At 38.1% G+C, this 17,371-nt stretch overlaps 2 protein-coding genes across 2 annotated transcripts; one reads left to right on the top strand and one right to left on the bottom strand.

Annotated features, from left to right (window-relative positions):
• Positions 1,206-9,749, top strand: LOC18782511 (thyroid adenoma-associated protein homolog). The gene is made up of 4 exons (XM_020559753.1): positions 1,206-4,748; positions 4,990-5,261; positions 6,018-6,614; positions 7,078-9,749. Exons 1-4 carry the CDS (start codon positions 1,374-1,376, stop codon positions 9,524-9,526), a joined length of 6,693 nt encoding a protein of 2,230 aa, XP_020415342.1. The 5' UTR covers positions 1,206-1,373; the 3' UTR covers positions 9,527-9,749.
• On the bottom strand, positions 9,943-13,825 carry LOC18782691 (NAP1-related protein 2). Its single transcript, XM_007215788.2, has 10 exons — positions 13,532-13,825; positions 12,533-12,655; positions 12,380-12,430; positions 12,155-12,229; positions 11,874-11,987; positions 11,735-11,796; positions 11,439-11,496; positions 11,110-11,166; positions 10,769-10,813; positions 9,943-10,285 (listed from the first exon to the last, which is right to left on the bottom strand). Exons 1-10 carry the CDS (start codon positions 13,658-13,660, stop codon positions 10,235-10,237), a joined length of 765 nt encoding a protein of 254 aa, XP_007215850.1. The 5' UTR covers positions 13,661-13,825; the 3' UTR covers positions 9,943-10,234.

Genomic DNA, 17,371 nt, shown 5'->3' with positions numbered 1-17,371 from the left:
GGAAATGAGATATTGGAAGAAATGAAACAAAATTGAGAGGTTAATTTGTTTAGTTTCCTCCAACTCTCACTTATGGCTTTCAAATGGAGTAATAACCGAGAATTTTTTTTAGTTTAGATACTGGAGATGAGATATTGGAGGAAACTAAACAAATTAGGAGTTTCTCATCGAAATAGAGAGGTTGTAATTTGTTTAGTCCCCTCCAATTCTCACATACGACTTTTAAACAGAGCAATGGAGTGTTGGAGAGATTTGAGAGAGCCATATGCTAAAAGGGGTGAAAGGTTTTGGGCTTTGAATACAGTGAATAGGTTCAGCTTCCTGCAACTCTCATCTACAGCCTCTTTCATTTTGAGTGAGAGCATGCTTTTGTGGGAGGTTTGTTGAAGACTGAAGAACAACACTGTATTTATAATAATAATAATAGCATATGCTCACATCTCGATGAGAGAAGAAGAAGAAGAAGACCGAACATGTTTCATACATGCATTGGTGCCTGCCGAGAAGCAAAATTTGCATGATAGTACGGACAGTTCAGATATAATAACAACGAAATATATGAACATCATCTATTGGCATGGGGATTGTATAGATGAGCCCAAATATGGAGATTTTGATCCTTGCGTTTTGCAGGGGCTAGACCCAATTCCAAAACTGAAAATTTAGAGGTTCTTTGGACACCCTAAAATGAACCGGGGACACCCACCCAAGGTTTTTATTTTATTAAAAATTTGCGAATGCGAAGAATATGTAGAGTCATTTGTACCTCACTACCACAAAGTACACAAGCACAATAGTCTAATTGTTTTCCAAGTTAATTAAACCTACAAAGAGGGGTATTCAAATTTTAGGAAAAAAGGTGGATTCACTATCCTAATCAACTGACCTTATCTACATCTATTAAAAAAACTTAAGTTGAAGTTTATTTGAAAAATGATCTAAGCTAAGTCATTTATAAAATTTCGATAAAAAAAATGAATTGAGTCTAATCAAGTCAAGTTCAATCTAAAAAAACTCATAAGAGTTGAACTTGAGCACAATTGTACGAGCTTTGTTCAAACTTGAGGCGAGTCTGAATTTGAATAATATTATTAAAATAGAGCTTCATACTTACTCGGTTTGATTCGGCTCATTTATACACCTAGGTAGCGTTACTTGAGTATGTAAATAAATTCAGAAGAAACACACCAAACACTGCTAAAAACAAACAAACAAACACACCAAACACAACCTAATTTTTTCAGTTAAAAGAGAGAGAGAGAGAGAGAGAAATTGGCTCCAATCTGACGTTTGCCCTAACTGCTGGTTCTACGTTTCCAACTACTCACCAGCACGCAAGCACACACCCACCTCCTGGGTCCAAGTTCACAACCATGTCCTCCAAATGGCGTGCCATACAGCACCGCCATCGTTACACTTACAATACCGTCGTTTTCCCCTCTTCCTACACGGAGTCCCTGAACTCCCTCCCATCACAATTATCCAGCTTAAAATTCTTCTCCCAACTCAAAGAACTAGTCTCTCTGAACTCCACATATGCCCAACTCAACCACACTAAAGGACTCGCTGCAGCATTCGGGGACTTACTCACCAATGGGGACGAAGCTACAGTCGCCCAAGTGGCGCCGTTTTACTTGGAGCTTCTTTTTCTGGAGAATTCATTGCCTTTGCATAAAACCCTTGTCTCTGTTTTGGCCAAGGCTCGTACTTTTCAGGCTTTGATCGGCCGATGCTATCGTAAGCTTTGCGAAGACTATGGTGGTGGCAAAGGGAAGCGATTTTGTGTGTCCCGCTCGGCTTTATCGGTGATGGGTATGCCCAAGTTGGGGTTTTTAGTTCAAATTGTCGAAGAATGCGCGGTTTTGATTGCTTTGGATACAGTTTCTAGCTTGAATGGTCTGGTTTCGGAGACTAAAGGGTCTGCTCGGCCTTCGCCGATTGTTATAGAGCAATGCCAAGAGGCTTTGTCTTGTTTGTACTATTTGCTTCAGCGTTTCCCTTCTAAATTCGAGGAATTTAATAGTTCTAGGAGTGGTTTTGATGCTGGCCATTCGAATGTTTTGGAGATGAGTGTGACTGTCGTTTTAAGCATTTTGAAGTCGTTGGCGTTTTCGAGGGACTGTTATGTGGCTGCTGGGGTGAGCTTTTGTGCAGCTTTGCAAGTGTGTCTCAGTCCTGAAGAGCTGGGCTTGTTTATATTTGAAGGTATATTTCACCCAACTGATTACAGTAGTTTGGATGCTAATTCTGAAAGTGAAAAAAGGAATGCGATAGCCAAAGTTCCTTATAAAGGGGATATATACACTGAAATATGTAATTTATCTGACTTGAGTAGACTTTGCTTGATCAGAGGGATTCTTACAGCGGTTTCAAGAGTTGTGCTTAATTCCCATTTTGATATGTCAAGGGGTTATTCGAATGGTTATGAGGTTCATACAAATGGTGGCAACTGTGTTAAAACCATACTGTATGATGGAATTTTGCCTGAGTTATGCAACTATTGCGAGAACCCTACCGATAGCCATTTTAACTTTCACACTTTAACTGTGTTGCAGATTTGTTTGCAACAAATAAAAACCTCAATGTTAGCTAATCTTACCATCCCATCCGAGCATTATGATCCCATCCCGGTGGAAATGGGAACCCGGATATTGAGAATTGTATGGAATAATTTGGAAGATCCTTTAAGTCAAACAGTCAAACAAGTTCACCTCATTTTTGATCTTTTCCTAGACATTCGATCCACTCTTCGTTGGTCAGAAGGTAGTGAGAGAATAAGGTCATTCTTGCAAAATATTGCTTCAGATCTTCTCCGTCTGGGACCTCGCTGCAAGGGGAGATATGTTCCTTTAGTTTCACTGACCAAAAGATTGGGTGCAAAAACTATGCTGGATATGAGTCCTAACTTGCTGTTTGAGACTGTACATGCATACATTGATGATGATGTGTGCTGTGCTGTCACATCATTTTTGAAGTGTTTACTTGAGGACTTGCGTAATGAGTGTTGGAGTAGTGATGGTGTTGAAGGTGGTTATGTACTTTACAGGGAGAAATGTTTGCCTCCATTTTTGTATGGACTGGCTTCTGGGGTTTCAAAGCTCCGCTCTAATTTGAACACTTATGCTCTGCCAATTTTACTTGAAGTGGATGAGGACAGTATATTTGCTATGCTTTCTTTTATTTCGGTTGGTCCAAGCAAGGGCGAAAATCAACTGTTATATCCGGAGCTCTGTCGTGGAAACATGGAACTGAGAGTTGAACAGAAAGTGGCCATCTTAGTATCATTGCTCAAGGTATCTCGTCTTCTTGCGTTGCTTGAAGGGGACATTGATTGGTGCAATGGTTCTGCAGTACATGAGCAATTTGGTGGGCTGGAAACAGATTTCCCTGATCGATATGCTCTTGTTTCTATCAAAGGGATAAAGGTTGAAGTTGTTGTCGAGTGGCTAGTGCTGGCATTGACCCATGTTGATGATTCATTACGTGTGGATGCTGCAGAGACACTTTTCTTGAATCCCAAGACAGCTAGTTTGCCTTCCCATTTAGAACTTATGTTATTGAAGGAAGCAGTGCCTTTGAACATGAGATGTTGCTCTACAGCTTTCCAAATGAAGTGGAGTAGCTTGTTTAGGAAGTTCTTTTCTCGGGTTCGAACAGCCCTGGAGAGACAATTCAAGCAGGGAATTTGGGAACCTCTTGAGCATAACAACAGCAATGAAATGCATCTTTCATGTAGAAGCAAGCATACTGAAGCTAACAGAGCAAGTGATCTTTTTCATTTCATGAGGTGGTTAAGTTCATTTCTATTTTTTTCATGCTATCCTTCTGCCCCTTATAAGAGAAAAATAATGGCCATGGAGCTCATTCTAATAATGCTTAATGTTTGGTCCATTGTGCCTGCTACCCAAGAAAAAATCGGTTCTTTGTCTTTGGAAGACTGTCTCTATCCCTATAATAAAGGAATCACTTTACCTGATTCAACTTTGTTGTTAGTTGGATCCATAATTGATAGTTGGGACAGGCTCAGAGAGAGTTCTTTTCGCATACTGTTACATTTTCCCACCCCACTTCCTGGAATTTCAGATGAATATATGGTCCAGAACGTGATTTTATGGGCTAAGAAATTAGTTTGCAGTCCACGAGTGAGAGAAACTGATGCTGGAGCTCTGAATTTAAGGCTGATTTTCAGGAAGTATGTCTTACAGCTAGGATGGACAGTCCGAGCTTCAGTTGATGTAGCTTGCCTTCCTTCACAGTCTGGCTTGGAAAACGGAGATTATCAGACTTATAATTCTAGATACCCTGCGATGGAATATATAAGATCACTGATTGATTGGTTGGATGTTTCCATAGTGGAAGGGGAGAGGGATCTTTCTGAAGCATGTCAGAATAGTTTTGTTCATGGGGTATTACTCACACTACGATATGCTTTTGAGGAACTGGACTTCAACTCTGACGTTGTACTGTCTAGTATCTCAGAGATGAGACATTCATTAGAGAAGCTCTTGGAGCTTGTGATGCGAATAACTTCTTTGGCACTCTGGGTGGTTTCTGCAGATGCTTGGCATCTCCCTGAGGACATGGATGGGATGGTTGATGATGATGATTCTTTCTTATCAGAGGTTCCAGATGAGGTGGAAGTGAAAGCATCTCTATTGGAGCATGAAGACAGAAACTCTAAACTTGTGCAGAATAACAGGCGATCAGAACAGAGTGTAATGGTTGGCTGCTGGCTTGCGATGAAAGAGGTACTTGAATTGTTGTTTACTTGTAGTTTGCTACTGAATGCAGCTATATATTTCATTGCTGTGATAATGTTTTTTTCTTCTTAGAAAGTGGATTTGTAGTTGAAACTTTATAATTTAACCCTCAAATGCGTAGGATATATGATATTGTATTGTGTAGTGTGTACTGTCTAGACCAAGATTTGGTAAATTTTACATTAATGAGGACCATGCATTTAATGGTTAAATCTTCCTTAATTTTCAGGTGAGTCTTCTTTTGGGAACTATCATAAGAAAGATTCCTTTACCAAGTAGCCCTTGCTCAGAATCATTAAATTCAGAAGGCACCTCTTCTTGTGCTTCCGATGTTTCAGTTATGATAGCTTCCAATGCAATGCTTGATCTGAAACAACTTGAAGCAATTGGGAATCACTTTTTGGAAGTCCTGCTGAAGATGAAGCATAATGGTGCAATTGATAAAACGAGGGCTGGATTTACAGCTCTTTGCAACCGCTTACTTTGTTCAAATGATCCTCGGTATGTTTCTGTTTCATTTGAACTTTTTAAAGTCTGTACATTCTAATATCTTATATTATTGTATTGTTTTATTTCAAGGCAACAACTTTAGCATAAGATTCTATGTATCTAATGATTGTTATTTGTTGAATTATGCCACCACCATTCAGAAGATTACTTGTTACAAAATATATGAGGAGACAAAAGAAATAATTCAACCCCATAGTATCTGTACGCTCTTAAGGAGTTAATCAAAGCAATCTAGGTTTAATTTGCAAAGAAAATTTAGTGAGCACTATCCTTTGGTACAAAATGACCATAAGAGGGAGCATAAATATGAGCACGAAATGACTGCAAACTGTCTTAGACTTATGAAATACAAGGGTTCGCTGAAAAACTAGGAAGCATGGATATGAGTGCAACACTAGATGAACTTATTAAAAAAATAGAAAAGAAAAGAAACGGCAGCCTTTATGCATATGCTAACACACAGAACTTCTGAAAAGGATTTGGACGTACAGCATGATGTAATCATGACAATCTAATAGGAAGGCTACTTTCCCAGCTAGGTGCTTTAGTTTTAATTTTAATTGATGGGATACATTCTTAAATTCTTATATGACCAGCTAGGTGCTGTTAATCTCATCCTGTCTATAAGAACTTTACTGTTGTATATGACTGATGTTAACTCTTTCAACTGCATCATAGAGATTGTTACTTGTTATAATACATAGGCACGTGATCGATCCATTTTCTGAGATGGTTTTCCCTGTACAGACTTTGTAAATTAACAGAATCGTGGATGGAGCAACTTATGGACAGAACTGTTGCCAAGGGTCAAACAGTGGATGACTTGTTAAGGAGAAGTGCAGGTATTCCTGCAGCATTTATAGCTCTATTTCTCTCAGAGCCAGAAGGTGCACCTAAGAAACTTCTCCCACGGGCCTTACGGTGGCTCATAGATGTTGCTAAAGCATCATTTATGGATCCAGTTGAAACCAACAGCTCTAATTGCGCCTCGAGTAAAGTATCTTCGACAAAGTCAGACAAAAGTTTTGAGTCTGTGGTGTCGTCAGATATACATATTCGTGACAAGGTTTCAAAGATCCGTGATGAGGGTGTCATTCCTACTGTACATGCATTCAATGTACTCAAAGCCGCTTTCAATGACACCAACCTGGCTACTGATACATCAGGTTTTTCTGCCGAGGCTATGATTGTTTCAATTCGCTCCTTTTCTTCTCCCTACTGGGAGGTTCGGAACAGTGCTTGTCTGGCATACACTGCTTTGGTGCGTCGCATGATTGGATTCCTCAATGTCCAGAAACGAGAGTCCGCAAGGCGTGCACTAACTGGGGTCGAATTTTTTCATCGGTACGGATTCCTTTGACAAGTTAATCAAATAATTTTTTGTCTCTTCCAGTTGGATCCTCCCTTCCATGTTTTTGAAAGTATTAAACTTTACATAATTTATTTAATTTCAAATCCCGAAAAGGGGAATAAGGATAGGCACTTAGGAAACATAATTTTTAGGTTGTTAAATTTGCTTTTGGCACTTGGGAAACATTTTAAAAGGGGAACAAGGAGCGGCATTGATTTGTTATTGCTTTTCTCTAAACGTGAATTGCTGTTGTTGAGAATGACTAATGCATTTTATCTATGATTAAATGGAGAACATGCACAAAAGAACCAGTATGCTTTGTGTACACTATCATTTGGACTTTACTTTCTTTTATTTTGAACTTATTTCTTACTATCATGGGTTCTTGCTGAATGCACTGAGATTATATTAGGCTTTCCTGAATAAACTTTAATCTTAATGCCTTTTTCCATGAAGGTATCCCTTACTGCATCCATTTCTATTCAAGGAACTGAAAGTTGCTACTGAGTTGCTTGGGGATGGGGTATCTGAACAATCTAAATCCAACCTGGAAAATGCTGTGCACCCAAGCTTGTGCCCTGTCTTGATTCTGTTATCCAGGCTGAAGCCCTCAACAATCGCAAGTGAGACTGGAGATGACCTGGATCCTTTTCTGTACATGCCATTCATTAGAAGGTGCTCAACCCAAAGCAATTTAAGAGTCCGTGTTCTTGCATCTAGAGCTTTAACAGGCCTTGTATCAAATGAGAAATTGCCAACTGTTCTCCTCAATATAGTATCTGAGTTGCCTAGAATAGATAACCAAGACACAGTGACTCCTGATTCGTCCCTATTATTTCACAATATCAAAAGACGACACCAGTGTTCATATAATTGGATTCATGGAGTTCTATTGCAGTTAAGTTCTCTCTTGGATACAAACTGTAGAAATCTGGCTGATTTCTCAAAGAAAGATCAGATTCTAGGTGACTTATTTCAAGATCTTTTACCGCATTCATGGATTGCAAAGCCCAGATGGTGCCCTTGTCCAATCCTCAATGCTTCTTTCTTAAAGCTGCTGGATCACATGCTCAGTATTTCAAGGACATGCCATTTGAGCAAAAATTTCTATGCTTTCCGCAACCTACTTTTGGAGTTATCTACAGAATGCTTAGATGTAGAAGCTTCTGAGGGGCACTCATATTATGATCCAACAATGGCAGAACTCCGCCGACAAGCAGCAGTATCCTATTTCAGTTGCGTGTTTCAGGCATCTGAGAAAATGGCTGAAGAGGCTTTTAAGATGCCTCAGAGGAGTTCTCAGATTAATTCAAGATTTTTGAAGATACCTGAAATGGAAAATGCTTTTGTGGGACTCCAGGAAAGGCTGGTACTCTCTCTGTCAGATTCAGAATATGAAGTTCGACTTGCAACATTGAAGTGGCTGCTGAAATTCCTAACATCAATAGAATCTGGTAGTGAGTCCGATGATTATAGCTGTGAGATTAGGATTATTCAGCACTGGAACAGAACTAACCTCCAAACTACATTGGTTAATCTCTTAGATGTGGAGAAGAACCACAGATGCTCATATTACATTCTGAGGATTCTGTTCACTTGGAATGCACTGCAGTTTCAGAAGCCTAGGGATGAAAAGTGCACTGAAACAATTTACATTGGTGGTATGGAATATGATTCTGTGTTTCTGCTTTGGGACAAGTTGATTTCCTTGTACAAGCTCACAAGACATGCAAAAGCTCGAGAAACACTCATCTGCTGCATGGGAATCTGCGTAAAGAGGTTTGCAGGTTTATTTACAACATCGGTTCTTTCTGATGTAAGGATGAGGAGATTAACCGACAACAGTGAGTCTGATCAGTTAGAAAAGTTGACACAACTTTATAGCACAATTTCCTTTTTCACCAGCGTAATTAAGAAACATAGTGCTTCCTCTGAGCCAGTAAACATGCGCAAGGCGGCAGCAGAGTCTATCATAGCATGTGGTTTGCTAGAGCAAGCTGAGCTTATTGGTTCTACTTTGTCCAATAACCAAATCCCTTCTGAAAATCCGTACTCTTATTTTGAACCCAAAGAAGCTGTTAATATTTACGCTCGTCAAATACTAGATATATGGTTCGCATGCATCCAGCTGTTGGAGGATGAGGATGATGGAATTAGAGAGAGGCTTGCCATGGGTATTCAGGGGTGTTTTACTTGCAAAAGATCTGGAAGCTCCCATAGTGGAGTAGTTCCAACTCAAGTGGAGAAAGTGATAGGATCTTGTTTTGAGCATCTATCTTCCATCTTTGGTCACTGGATCGGGTATTTGGATTGTCTTTTACGCTGGATGCTGAATGCATCGAATTATGAGGTGGCCAAAGGAGATCTTGTTAGACAGGTATTTGATAAGGAAATTGACAATCATCATGAGGAAAAGTTGTTTATCTGTCAAATTTGTTGTTCTCAAATGGAGGAGCTTCCAATTTCAAAATCTTGGGCTGTTGACTTTCTGAACAAACAACAGTTTAGGGACTATTTACATGATTGGAGACTCAGATTTTCCAGCCAGTTGATGTCATTTGCCAAGGACCGCATTGGGCAACTAGGCGGGGCCGATTGGGTCGGTGGAGCGGGCAACCATAAGGATGCATTTCTGCCTGTGTATGTCAATTTGCTTGCCTTTCATGCTGTCTCAAGTTGCATATTCAGTGGGAAAACTGATGATAACATGCATCTGCTCTCTGATGTTGCTGAACTCTCTAGAGCTATAAATCCATTTCTTAGGAACCCTCTGATTTCTAACCTGTATTTGTTGGTAGTTAAATCTCATGAGGATGCTATTGGTTCGACTGGTGATGGCGTGATCCCTAAATTGGGAGAGGATGCAATATGGGATGGATTCAATCCCCATTTTCTTCTTAGTTAAGATATAGTTTGTATGATAGCCATGATTCATGTTGTTTACTCATAGGAGGTTTGGGCGAATTTCAAGGGAAGTAACTTTTCGTCTTTTCTTTCCTTTTCCCTTTTTTTTTCCTGGGAAATAGTATACAGTTCAGCCGAGCATATTGTTACTCTACATGTCAACTTTCTTTATGCATGTTTTTTGGAGCTTTGAGATTTAATGAAACTATCCATTAGACGAACAAGACTAGAAATTCACACACAAGAAGACCAACGAGAATACTTTTGTTTTGTTCTTGTTGCCTCGGTCAACATGGATAACCTTTTGTGTGTGGTTTTTTGGGTTATTGAAGATCTTAAAAATTAAAATTAAAACGGATGTCCCAGAAGGGACAAGAACTTTTTTTTGGGCGATTTTTATTTAAGATCTTCAAGCTCTGAATGTTAAAAAAATTAAATAATTGTGGATAAAGTAGACAATAACATGTGAAGTGCGCAATGCAAAATTAATTCATTCTCAATTGATTGGAGCTAAAACTCATTCTATTTGGTAGGGAAACTAACACAGAAGAAAGGTGCAAACCAAAAAGTCTAAAAGATCAACTGAGACTAATTTATATGCAAGAAGTCTGCCAGGCAATAAGCTAATTCCCATGGATCTAGAAAGTTTCATATTTCTATTGCTCCAATCCATGAAAGAGTAACAAAACTGAAGTCAGTCCAAAAGAATTTAGCTATCCCCCTCCTTATCGTCTTCTTCATCATCATTCTCACCATTCTCCTGCACATGCATATTCAGAAGTTGTCAGGATAGTCATTAAACTCTCTAGGAATATTCAAGGTGATCAACTCTGCTTAGAATGAATATATTTACATAAAAGACTGGGGGAAGGGGATCCCGTTTTTCAGGCCATGAGAGGGCTGATCGACTGGCCTCTTACAACCCACACAATCGGATCAGTGAGACCCCAAAAGCATGAATATATAAAGAGAACCATGGCTCCAAAATAAATTGCAGTTGTGGGGATTAATTGGTTCCCATTGAAAATTAGCCAACACTTGGTTTTGTAACATGTTGCATGCCACTATTATGCAAGACCAACAATAGGTAGAGATAAGCAATCAAGTAGAACTCAAACTATCTTCACCGTGCAGCACACTGGTCTAATTGCAACATATATTAGAAAATAATCATTTCTTTTTTCATAAGAGTTAGAAAAGAAGAATAATCAATGCTTTGATAATGGAAATTTATATTAGTTACCATTTCATTATCTTCATCACCTTCAGAATCCTCTTCATCGGCCTCCTGGAACAACAAATTCAAAAGTTACCTTGCCTACCATGGTTAGATTGAAAAGGGAAACTTTAAATAACCTTCATTTTATTTGTTCAGGGTAAATAGACTAGCACTCCCAGCAAGTCTTGGACATAAGACCTCGCCCCCCAACCCAGACATATGATGAGGAGACGAGATGCCATCCCGTGTGTGAGGTATTTAAATGAAAGATATCTTCCCTCAGTCCACTTTTAAATAATAAAAGAAGGGATCTGTTGATAAACATTTAAAAACACAAATAAACAAACGTGAGAAGAAAATATTACATTATTGAAATACTTGAGAGGATTGGGCCATAAGTCGTCCTTAATTATCTCTACCATCTGCAATTTCACAGTAAACGATCAATCAGTAAAGAATTAAGAAGAAAACGAAAGGGGATTTCTAGGCCTGTAAAATTGACTCAATTAAAAATGATAAAATTATAACTAAAAAACCACACATATGGCGTAACAATTACCATTGATTACTTTTGATGGTTACTTTTGAGATCATCAAACAATTTCCTTTTTAAAAGAAGTATTTTAGATATGCATAGCATGCATATAAATATACAACCATAACTTAGTGAATAAAGATTCACAAGAACAGTTACCTCTTCATGAAATCCAACCATATCGTCCTGTTCACTTTCATTAAACCAACTGAAGAAGCTGCAATTATTAGAGTACTCATATGTGAGTTAGAGAGCATGAACTACAAAAAGTAAGGGGAACAGGCAAGAAACAAGATCCTCAACGTAATAAAGTACTTATTGGTTCAGTCATACAAAACTGGACTCACACTTTATGCCAACCGACAAAAGATCCTAATAGCTCATAAACCCTTTAACCCCAGCCTAATTGAACAAAATTAGGTATAAATGAGCAAATAGGATGAAAATAATTGAACCTCTGCTCAGCATGTGGTCGTTTGTTTCCTTTTTTCTCATCATGAACTCCATTGGCAAAACCCTTCAAACTTACACAACTCAGTAACTTTTATGAAGGGAGAGAAAAAGAAGGCAGAGATGCAAGTGTGTAGTGAATACCATGCCCTCCTTCCATTTGATGGTAGTACCAGTAACCTTAGTTGTCTCATCATCAACGAATGCAAAGGTTTTAGTCAGCTTTGTATCTTGAAAATAAGGATTCTCATTAAAATTCTGAAATAGGGGAATAGGAAAGAAGTATTAGCAAAGAGTAATTCAAACACTATCAGAGCACATGGGCATTATATATTTGAAACAATATCCAAAAACAGCATGCGAAGAGGACAAGTCATATTATATGCATGACTAAGGTAAACTTAAGAAGAAAAGAAGAAGCTTACAAATGTGATAGAGTATCCTAACGTCTTATCATCTTTAAAGTCCTCCACATCAAGAGAATTTAAATACTTGAAGATCTAGGTCAAGAAGAACAGAAAAGCAATAGTAAAGTCAAACAACCAGTCAATTCCAGTCAGCTGAAAGAATTAAAAAGACAATAATTTAGGAAAACGAAAAGTTACTCTAAAATAATAATGTTTGGGTTATTAGCAAACTAGTTGTCAGACCTTCTGGTCTTCTGCAGTCAAAATATCACAAAGCACAGGATGGCTCATGAACTGCGTGAAACAACAATGCCCAAGTTATATACATGCATGTATCCTATATTAACCATTAAACATTTCAAAAAAGATGACTGCAAAAAAAGATGTATCACTAACAGAAGTTAGCCAGAAGTCGGGAATGGTTTTTATTATCTCATTCCGTTTCAAATAGATGGGCCTGCGTATCTCATTAAACTTTTGTTCAAGTTCCATCAGTTTGTCACCCTCTTCTTCATTAACCTGTGGGGCACCCAAGCAATTTCAAGCTTCATCAGCATCATATACCAATCATAAATCTTAAGCAGTATCCAATGAACCAAACCTTTCTAAGAGAAACATATAAAAGTGCACAATGCATAAATCTAACATACAGGGGCATATTTAGAAATCCCACGAGTTTTTATTTCCCCCATTAATTTCTTTAGTAACTTTTTATCACAAATCAACCAATATAGAAGGAATGATTTGTAGGAATTTCAGTTATCAACGTTGTCATGACATGACCTACTGGCGTTGCCAACTACATTATTCTGCAAATTGTACATGCTTCTATAATACCCAAATTTACAAAGAGATTTTAACAAATCTGATGAAAAAGGGAACAAAATTCTCAATCTTATCCGTGATTTTTCCTTCCACAACAAATGAAAAGAAAGAAAAAGTTCGTACAACTAACCCAAATAGCCTAAAAGACTCTCACATGAACAAATATTGTCCTTTTCATAATTCCCAAACCTTGAAAACCCCAAAGATCAATTTTTATTTATTTATATAGATAAGCTAAATATGCATATGAATTGCCTTCACCTCTTCTAAAATACCAACAAAAGAAAAGACAAATTCAAATTCGGATATCAACAGCAACCAAACCAGAAAACAGAAGGGAAAGAAAACCAAAAACTCCATTGCAATCACAAAACAATAACTAAAAAAACCGACTCTAACCATCCTTATTCAAACAAGCAAACCCCAAAAACGCAACCATATCATATTTCAGATAAAGGCCAAATTCACACATATAAGTTATGATATACACACACTTATGCATATACATTGTCTATACAGATATCTACACACACATACGTAGCACAGATAGAGAGAGACAGGTCACAGAACCTTGTCAAGGTCATCTTGAAACTCCTGCAACTTCTCAATGTTAAGGACAAGCTCACTATCAATGTGATCAGTCTCGTCCCCCGGAGCTCTCTCAGTGAGCTTCGCCTTCTTCCCCTGGTCCGCCACCATTTTGAAGCAAAGCCTAGTTTTGGAGAAAAGAAAAAGAAAAACCCTAATTTTATGTCGGGAAAGGGAGGGAAAATCAGGCAAGGGTTTTGTAATAATTATTAGTATATATAGTGACAGAGGTCGCCTAGGGGTTTCAAAGAGGAAGAAGGGTTTTTCTTACCGACAAGACTATCAAGCCCCCTTTTTTTAGCGAAATACTATCAAGCCCCCTGAGTGTGCGTGGGCTTTACTGTCCTTTCACATTCTCACTGTTGTGTTGTGTGGGTGTTAAGTAATTTTCGGCATGCCCATGGTGTTAACTTATGACTCCTCTTTGGTTCATATAACGAATTTGATGGGAAATTACTTCACATGATTTTTTAAAAGATGGCAAATGAAATATTCATTTCTCATGTTTGGTAATGGCGGGAAGGTAACTAGGAGATTTCCTTTTGCTTCTTTTCCCATGTTTGTTTTGAGTATGGATGGAAAACAAAGTTTGTATAATTTTTCAATTATACCCATATTAAATCAAATAAAAAAAGAATGCATGTAATGATACATTGTAATTCTACATTGTTTATGGGGACAAAATGATAATAAAAAATGTGCATTGAATGTTGACTCATTTTTCCAAAGTTTTCCATGAGGAGAGAAAACGAAACCCGAGGAGAGAAAACGAAACCGAAGTTGAGAGGAATGCTTCATTTTTCCCCTTACTTTCTCATGTGCTAGGCAACTATTTCCCATGCCCGGATTTACCAAACATAGGAAAATAATTGATTTCTCATCCCAAAGGCTCCCTTCCCATAAACCAAACGGTACCTTAACTACAACGTAAGTATAATTATTGATATATAAAACTTTAAATAATATATCCAAACAAATGTTATAATTTATGTGAATTTATTACCCTACGTAAATCATAGTTTCTCGTGTTAGTACGCAAGGAAAGATTCTTAAATGCGATTGTTGTGTTGCGGGAATTACTTACACCACCTTCACGCCACATACTTTAATTTCTCATGTTATAGCGAGTAAGGAAATATTTTAGGTGTGTCTACCGTATTGTGATGGCTACTTAATAACCTTGATTTCTTGTGTTAGTGAATAAGGAAACATTTTGGGCAAGTATCTCTTGTGGGAAAGATTATGGGCCTCACTTTTAGTTGAACCCCATGGATCCGCACAAGACAAGTTCTTTGGGCCTCAATAAAAGCCCAATTATTATAGTTTGGGTCATAGGGCATGGCATGATTCGCATGAACAAATCGTTTGGGTCACGGGTATGACATGATTCGCATGAACAAATATAATACAGGTCTTGGTCTTACTTTTGTTTGTCTCGTTGGGTCTCCTCGGTTTGGCCCCGTTTATTGTCTCAGCATTTGGGCTTGTTTTCAATGATGAATTTGTGTTTTTTTTCTTTGTTTTTGTTTTTACGCAATTGTTGAGTGGAAAAACTGGATTTTTTTTCTTTTCTTGACAAAGCGATATTTTAAAAGTCTATTTTGAACAACTCAAATGTACAAAAAGGGAAATCGAATTTAATTACAATGGGGTTGGCTCGCTGCCTTAACCACTTGACCTAAGTTATGTTCGCAACTAAAAAAGAAATTCGATATTTACAGAACCTTTGTGGCAAATATAAGTAACACATAGCATAATTATAAGCTCATGCATTAATTTGTTATGTGAGGCAAACTGCTTAACTATTATTTAACTAAGCAAAGTAGGCCAGGAGCTTGAGGTGAGCCTGGGCCACCCTGAGCTTGATGTTGCATCCGCTGGATGTTTAACCAGTTTTGTTTGATCACTCTTCTGAGTTTTCCAGGTCCAAACCCTACTGGATCCTTCTCCTCCTCCTCTTCCTCAAGATCGAAGCTGTAATTCCGATGAACAACATTCTTCATGAACAACTCCTTCAATGCAGAACCCTCTTGCCCTCCATCTTTTGTGGTAGCATGTGAAGGAATTGGCACGGGCTCAAGCCTGACCAAATATTGAGCAAAATAGGTACGTGGCCGATTCGCACCGCTTTCGATTTTAAATACCATCAAAAGCTCCGGTGCGTTACTCAATGCAGCGTGCAATTTCCCATCAATGATTTCCACGTCGCAAAACTCGACCCCTCTAGCGCTGCCTTGATCAATGAGTGTCCATGATTGATCGGACGGTGTACAGAACGCCAGACGGCCTCCCGAGCAAAGGGCAGCCACAAGACAATCCCCGCTTGCTGTTGGTGACGAAGAGGCCACCACTTTCTTGAAGAAGTTTGGTTGGTTGCTGCCATGACACGGGACGGTGGACTGTGACGGGAGCATCACCCGGTCCTCGTATTTTGGGTCGAAGAAGAAGTTCAAACACTTGCGGCTGTTGTGAAGCAAGTGGAACAAAGACCATGGAATGTTTGTGGAATTATTGAAACCATCTGGATGCCAAAATTGATTATCAACCATAATCAACCAACCCTCAATTGATCCAACACAATCAAACCTATTTTTTTTACAAGCGGGATGGCTTGATTTGAAAAACTTTTGGTCACTTGGACTTAGGCAGCGACGTGCATTGAGGGGAGGAAATTGAATTGAGCGAAGCATAAGCTTTAGAGATTGAGGAGCATAATGGTCCATTGCTATATGATCAGAAGCTCGACCCAATATGTTCCTTGCTTGCATACAAATCCCCCTCCCCATCTTCACTTATTTTCGACCGAAAAAATAAAATAAAATCTTGACTTATGAATCTCTTACGAAACCCAAGATTCAGCGGAGAGCTTCCTTGAGCTAGATGATCAGATCAGCTTCTGAGATTCAAAAGGAATTGTATGTAGTGGGTTTGTTTGTGCTCACTTGTATATAGTTTTAGGGAGTTTCCTAGTGCGAAGTGGATTTTGATTTTCAACTTTTAAATTCCTATTTTCATTGACCCACTTTCCCTTTTTCCTCTTTTTTTAGTTATTTAATATTAGTGTGTGATGTGACAAACCGGTCCATGCAATATTTACCGGAACTTCAGTAAATAAAAAGCGATTCCTTGCATATTAGCCGATTTATTTATGTATTATTATTATTTAGTTTTTTTATATTGAGAGATGTGATAATATATTAAACTCATACACACAACGCGAATACTAAGATTCGAACTCAAAATCTTATCTGAATGAACAATTATTCCAAATCACTACACTAATGGGTACTTTATAATTAGCAATTAGCATACCATATGAGATGAGTGATTATATAGTAGGATCACAAACTCATGTATTTGGCATCCTGATGTTGTTGAAACTTGAAAGGGGTAGAAAAGCTGCTCACATGGCACAAAAGAAAAGAAAAAAGAAGAGTTTACTAATGCATGATTATTGTTTAAATATTAAACTATACCAAATTACAGGATAGAAGAAAACAATAATCCAACGTAAAGATTTATTTATTTATTTTTATATAAGCGATGTTTTAATGGAAAATTTGAACACATAATTTCGGTACAATCATATATCATCAGGACCTCAGTACACCATATTATTGAGGGCAAAAATACCCTCAACGAGTAACAACTACTTAAGTAAGTTAAATTCGAAGGTATACATAAGTCAAAATTGTCCAAATAAATTATTGACATAAATAAGAAGTGTAGACTATATAGTTTTCATCCTAAATATGAAATTTTTTTTTGTCAGGGCCTAAATATGAATTTGGTAAACTGCGAAGAAACTCCGCTGCTGGTCAT

This window comes from Prunus persica, chromosome G3, assembly GCF_000346465.2.
Source record: "Prunus persica cultivar Lovell chromosome G3, Prunus_persica_NCBIv2, whole genome shotgun sequence".
Classification (NCBI taxonomy): domain Eukaryota; kingdom Viridiplantae; phylum Streptophyta; class Magnoliopsida; order Rosales; family Rosaceae; genus Prunus; species Prunus persica.
This window is presented reverse-complemented; position numbering and strand designations above follow the sequence as displayed.

Bases quoted from the DNA above. Each gene is read 5' to 3' on its own strand.
- LOC18782691 (XM_007215788.2), bottom strand. From the start codon at position 13,660: ATGGTGGCGGACCAGGGGAAGAAGGCGAAGCTCACTGAGAGAGCTCCG. The intron at 12,656-13,531 runs GTTCTGTGACCT...GGTGCCCCACAG, and splicing joins TTCAAGATGACCTTGACAAG to GTTAATGAAGAAGAGGGTGA. The intron at 11,988-12,154 runs GTAAGCTTCTTC...CCCCTATTTCAG, and splicing joins TAGGATACTCTATCACATTT to AATTTTAATGAGAATCCTTA.
- LOC18782511 (XM_020559753.1), top strand. From the start codon at position 1,374: ATGTCCTCCAAATGGCGTGCCATACAGCACCGCCATCGTTACACTTAC. The intron at 4,749-4,989 runs GTACTTGAATTG...CTTAATTTTCAG, and splicing joins GCTGGCTTGCGATGAAAGAG to GTGAGTCTTCTTTTGGGAAC. The intron at 6,615-7,077 runs GTACGGATTCCT...TTTTCCATGAAG, and splicing joins GGGGTCGAATTTTTTCATCG to GTATCCCTTACTGCATCCAT.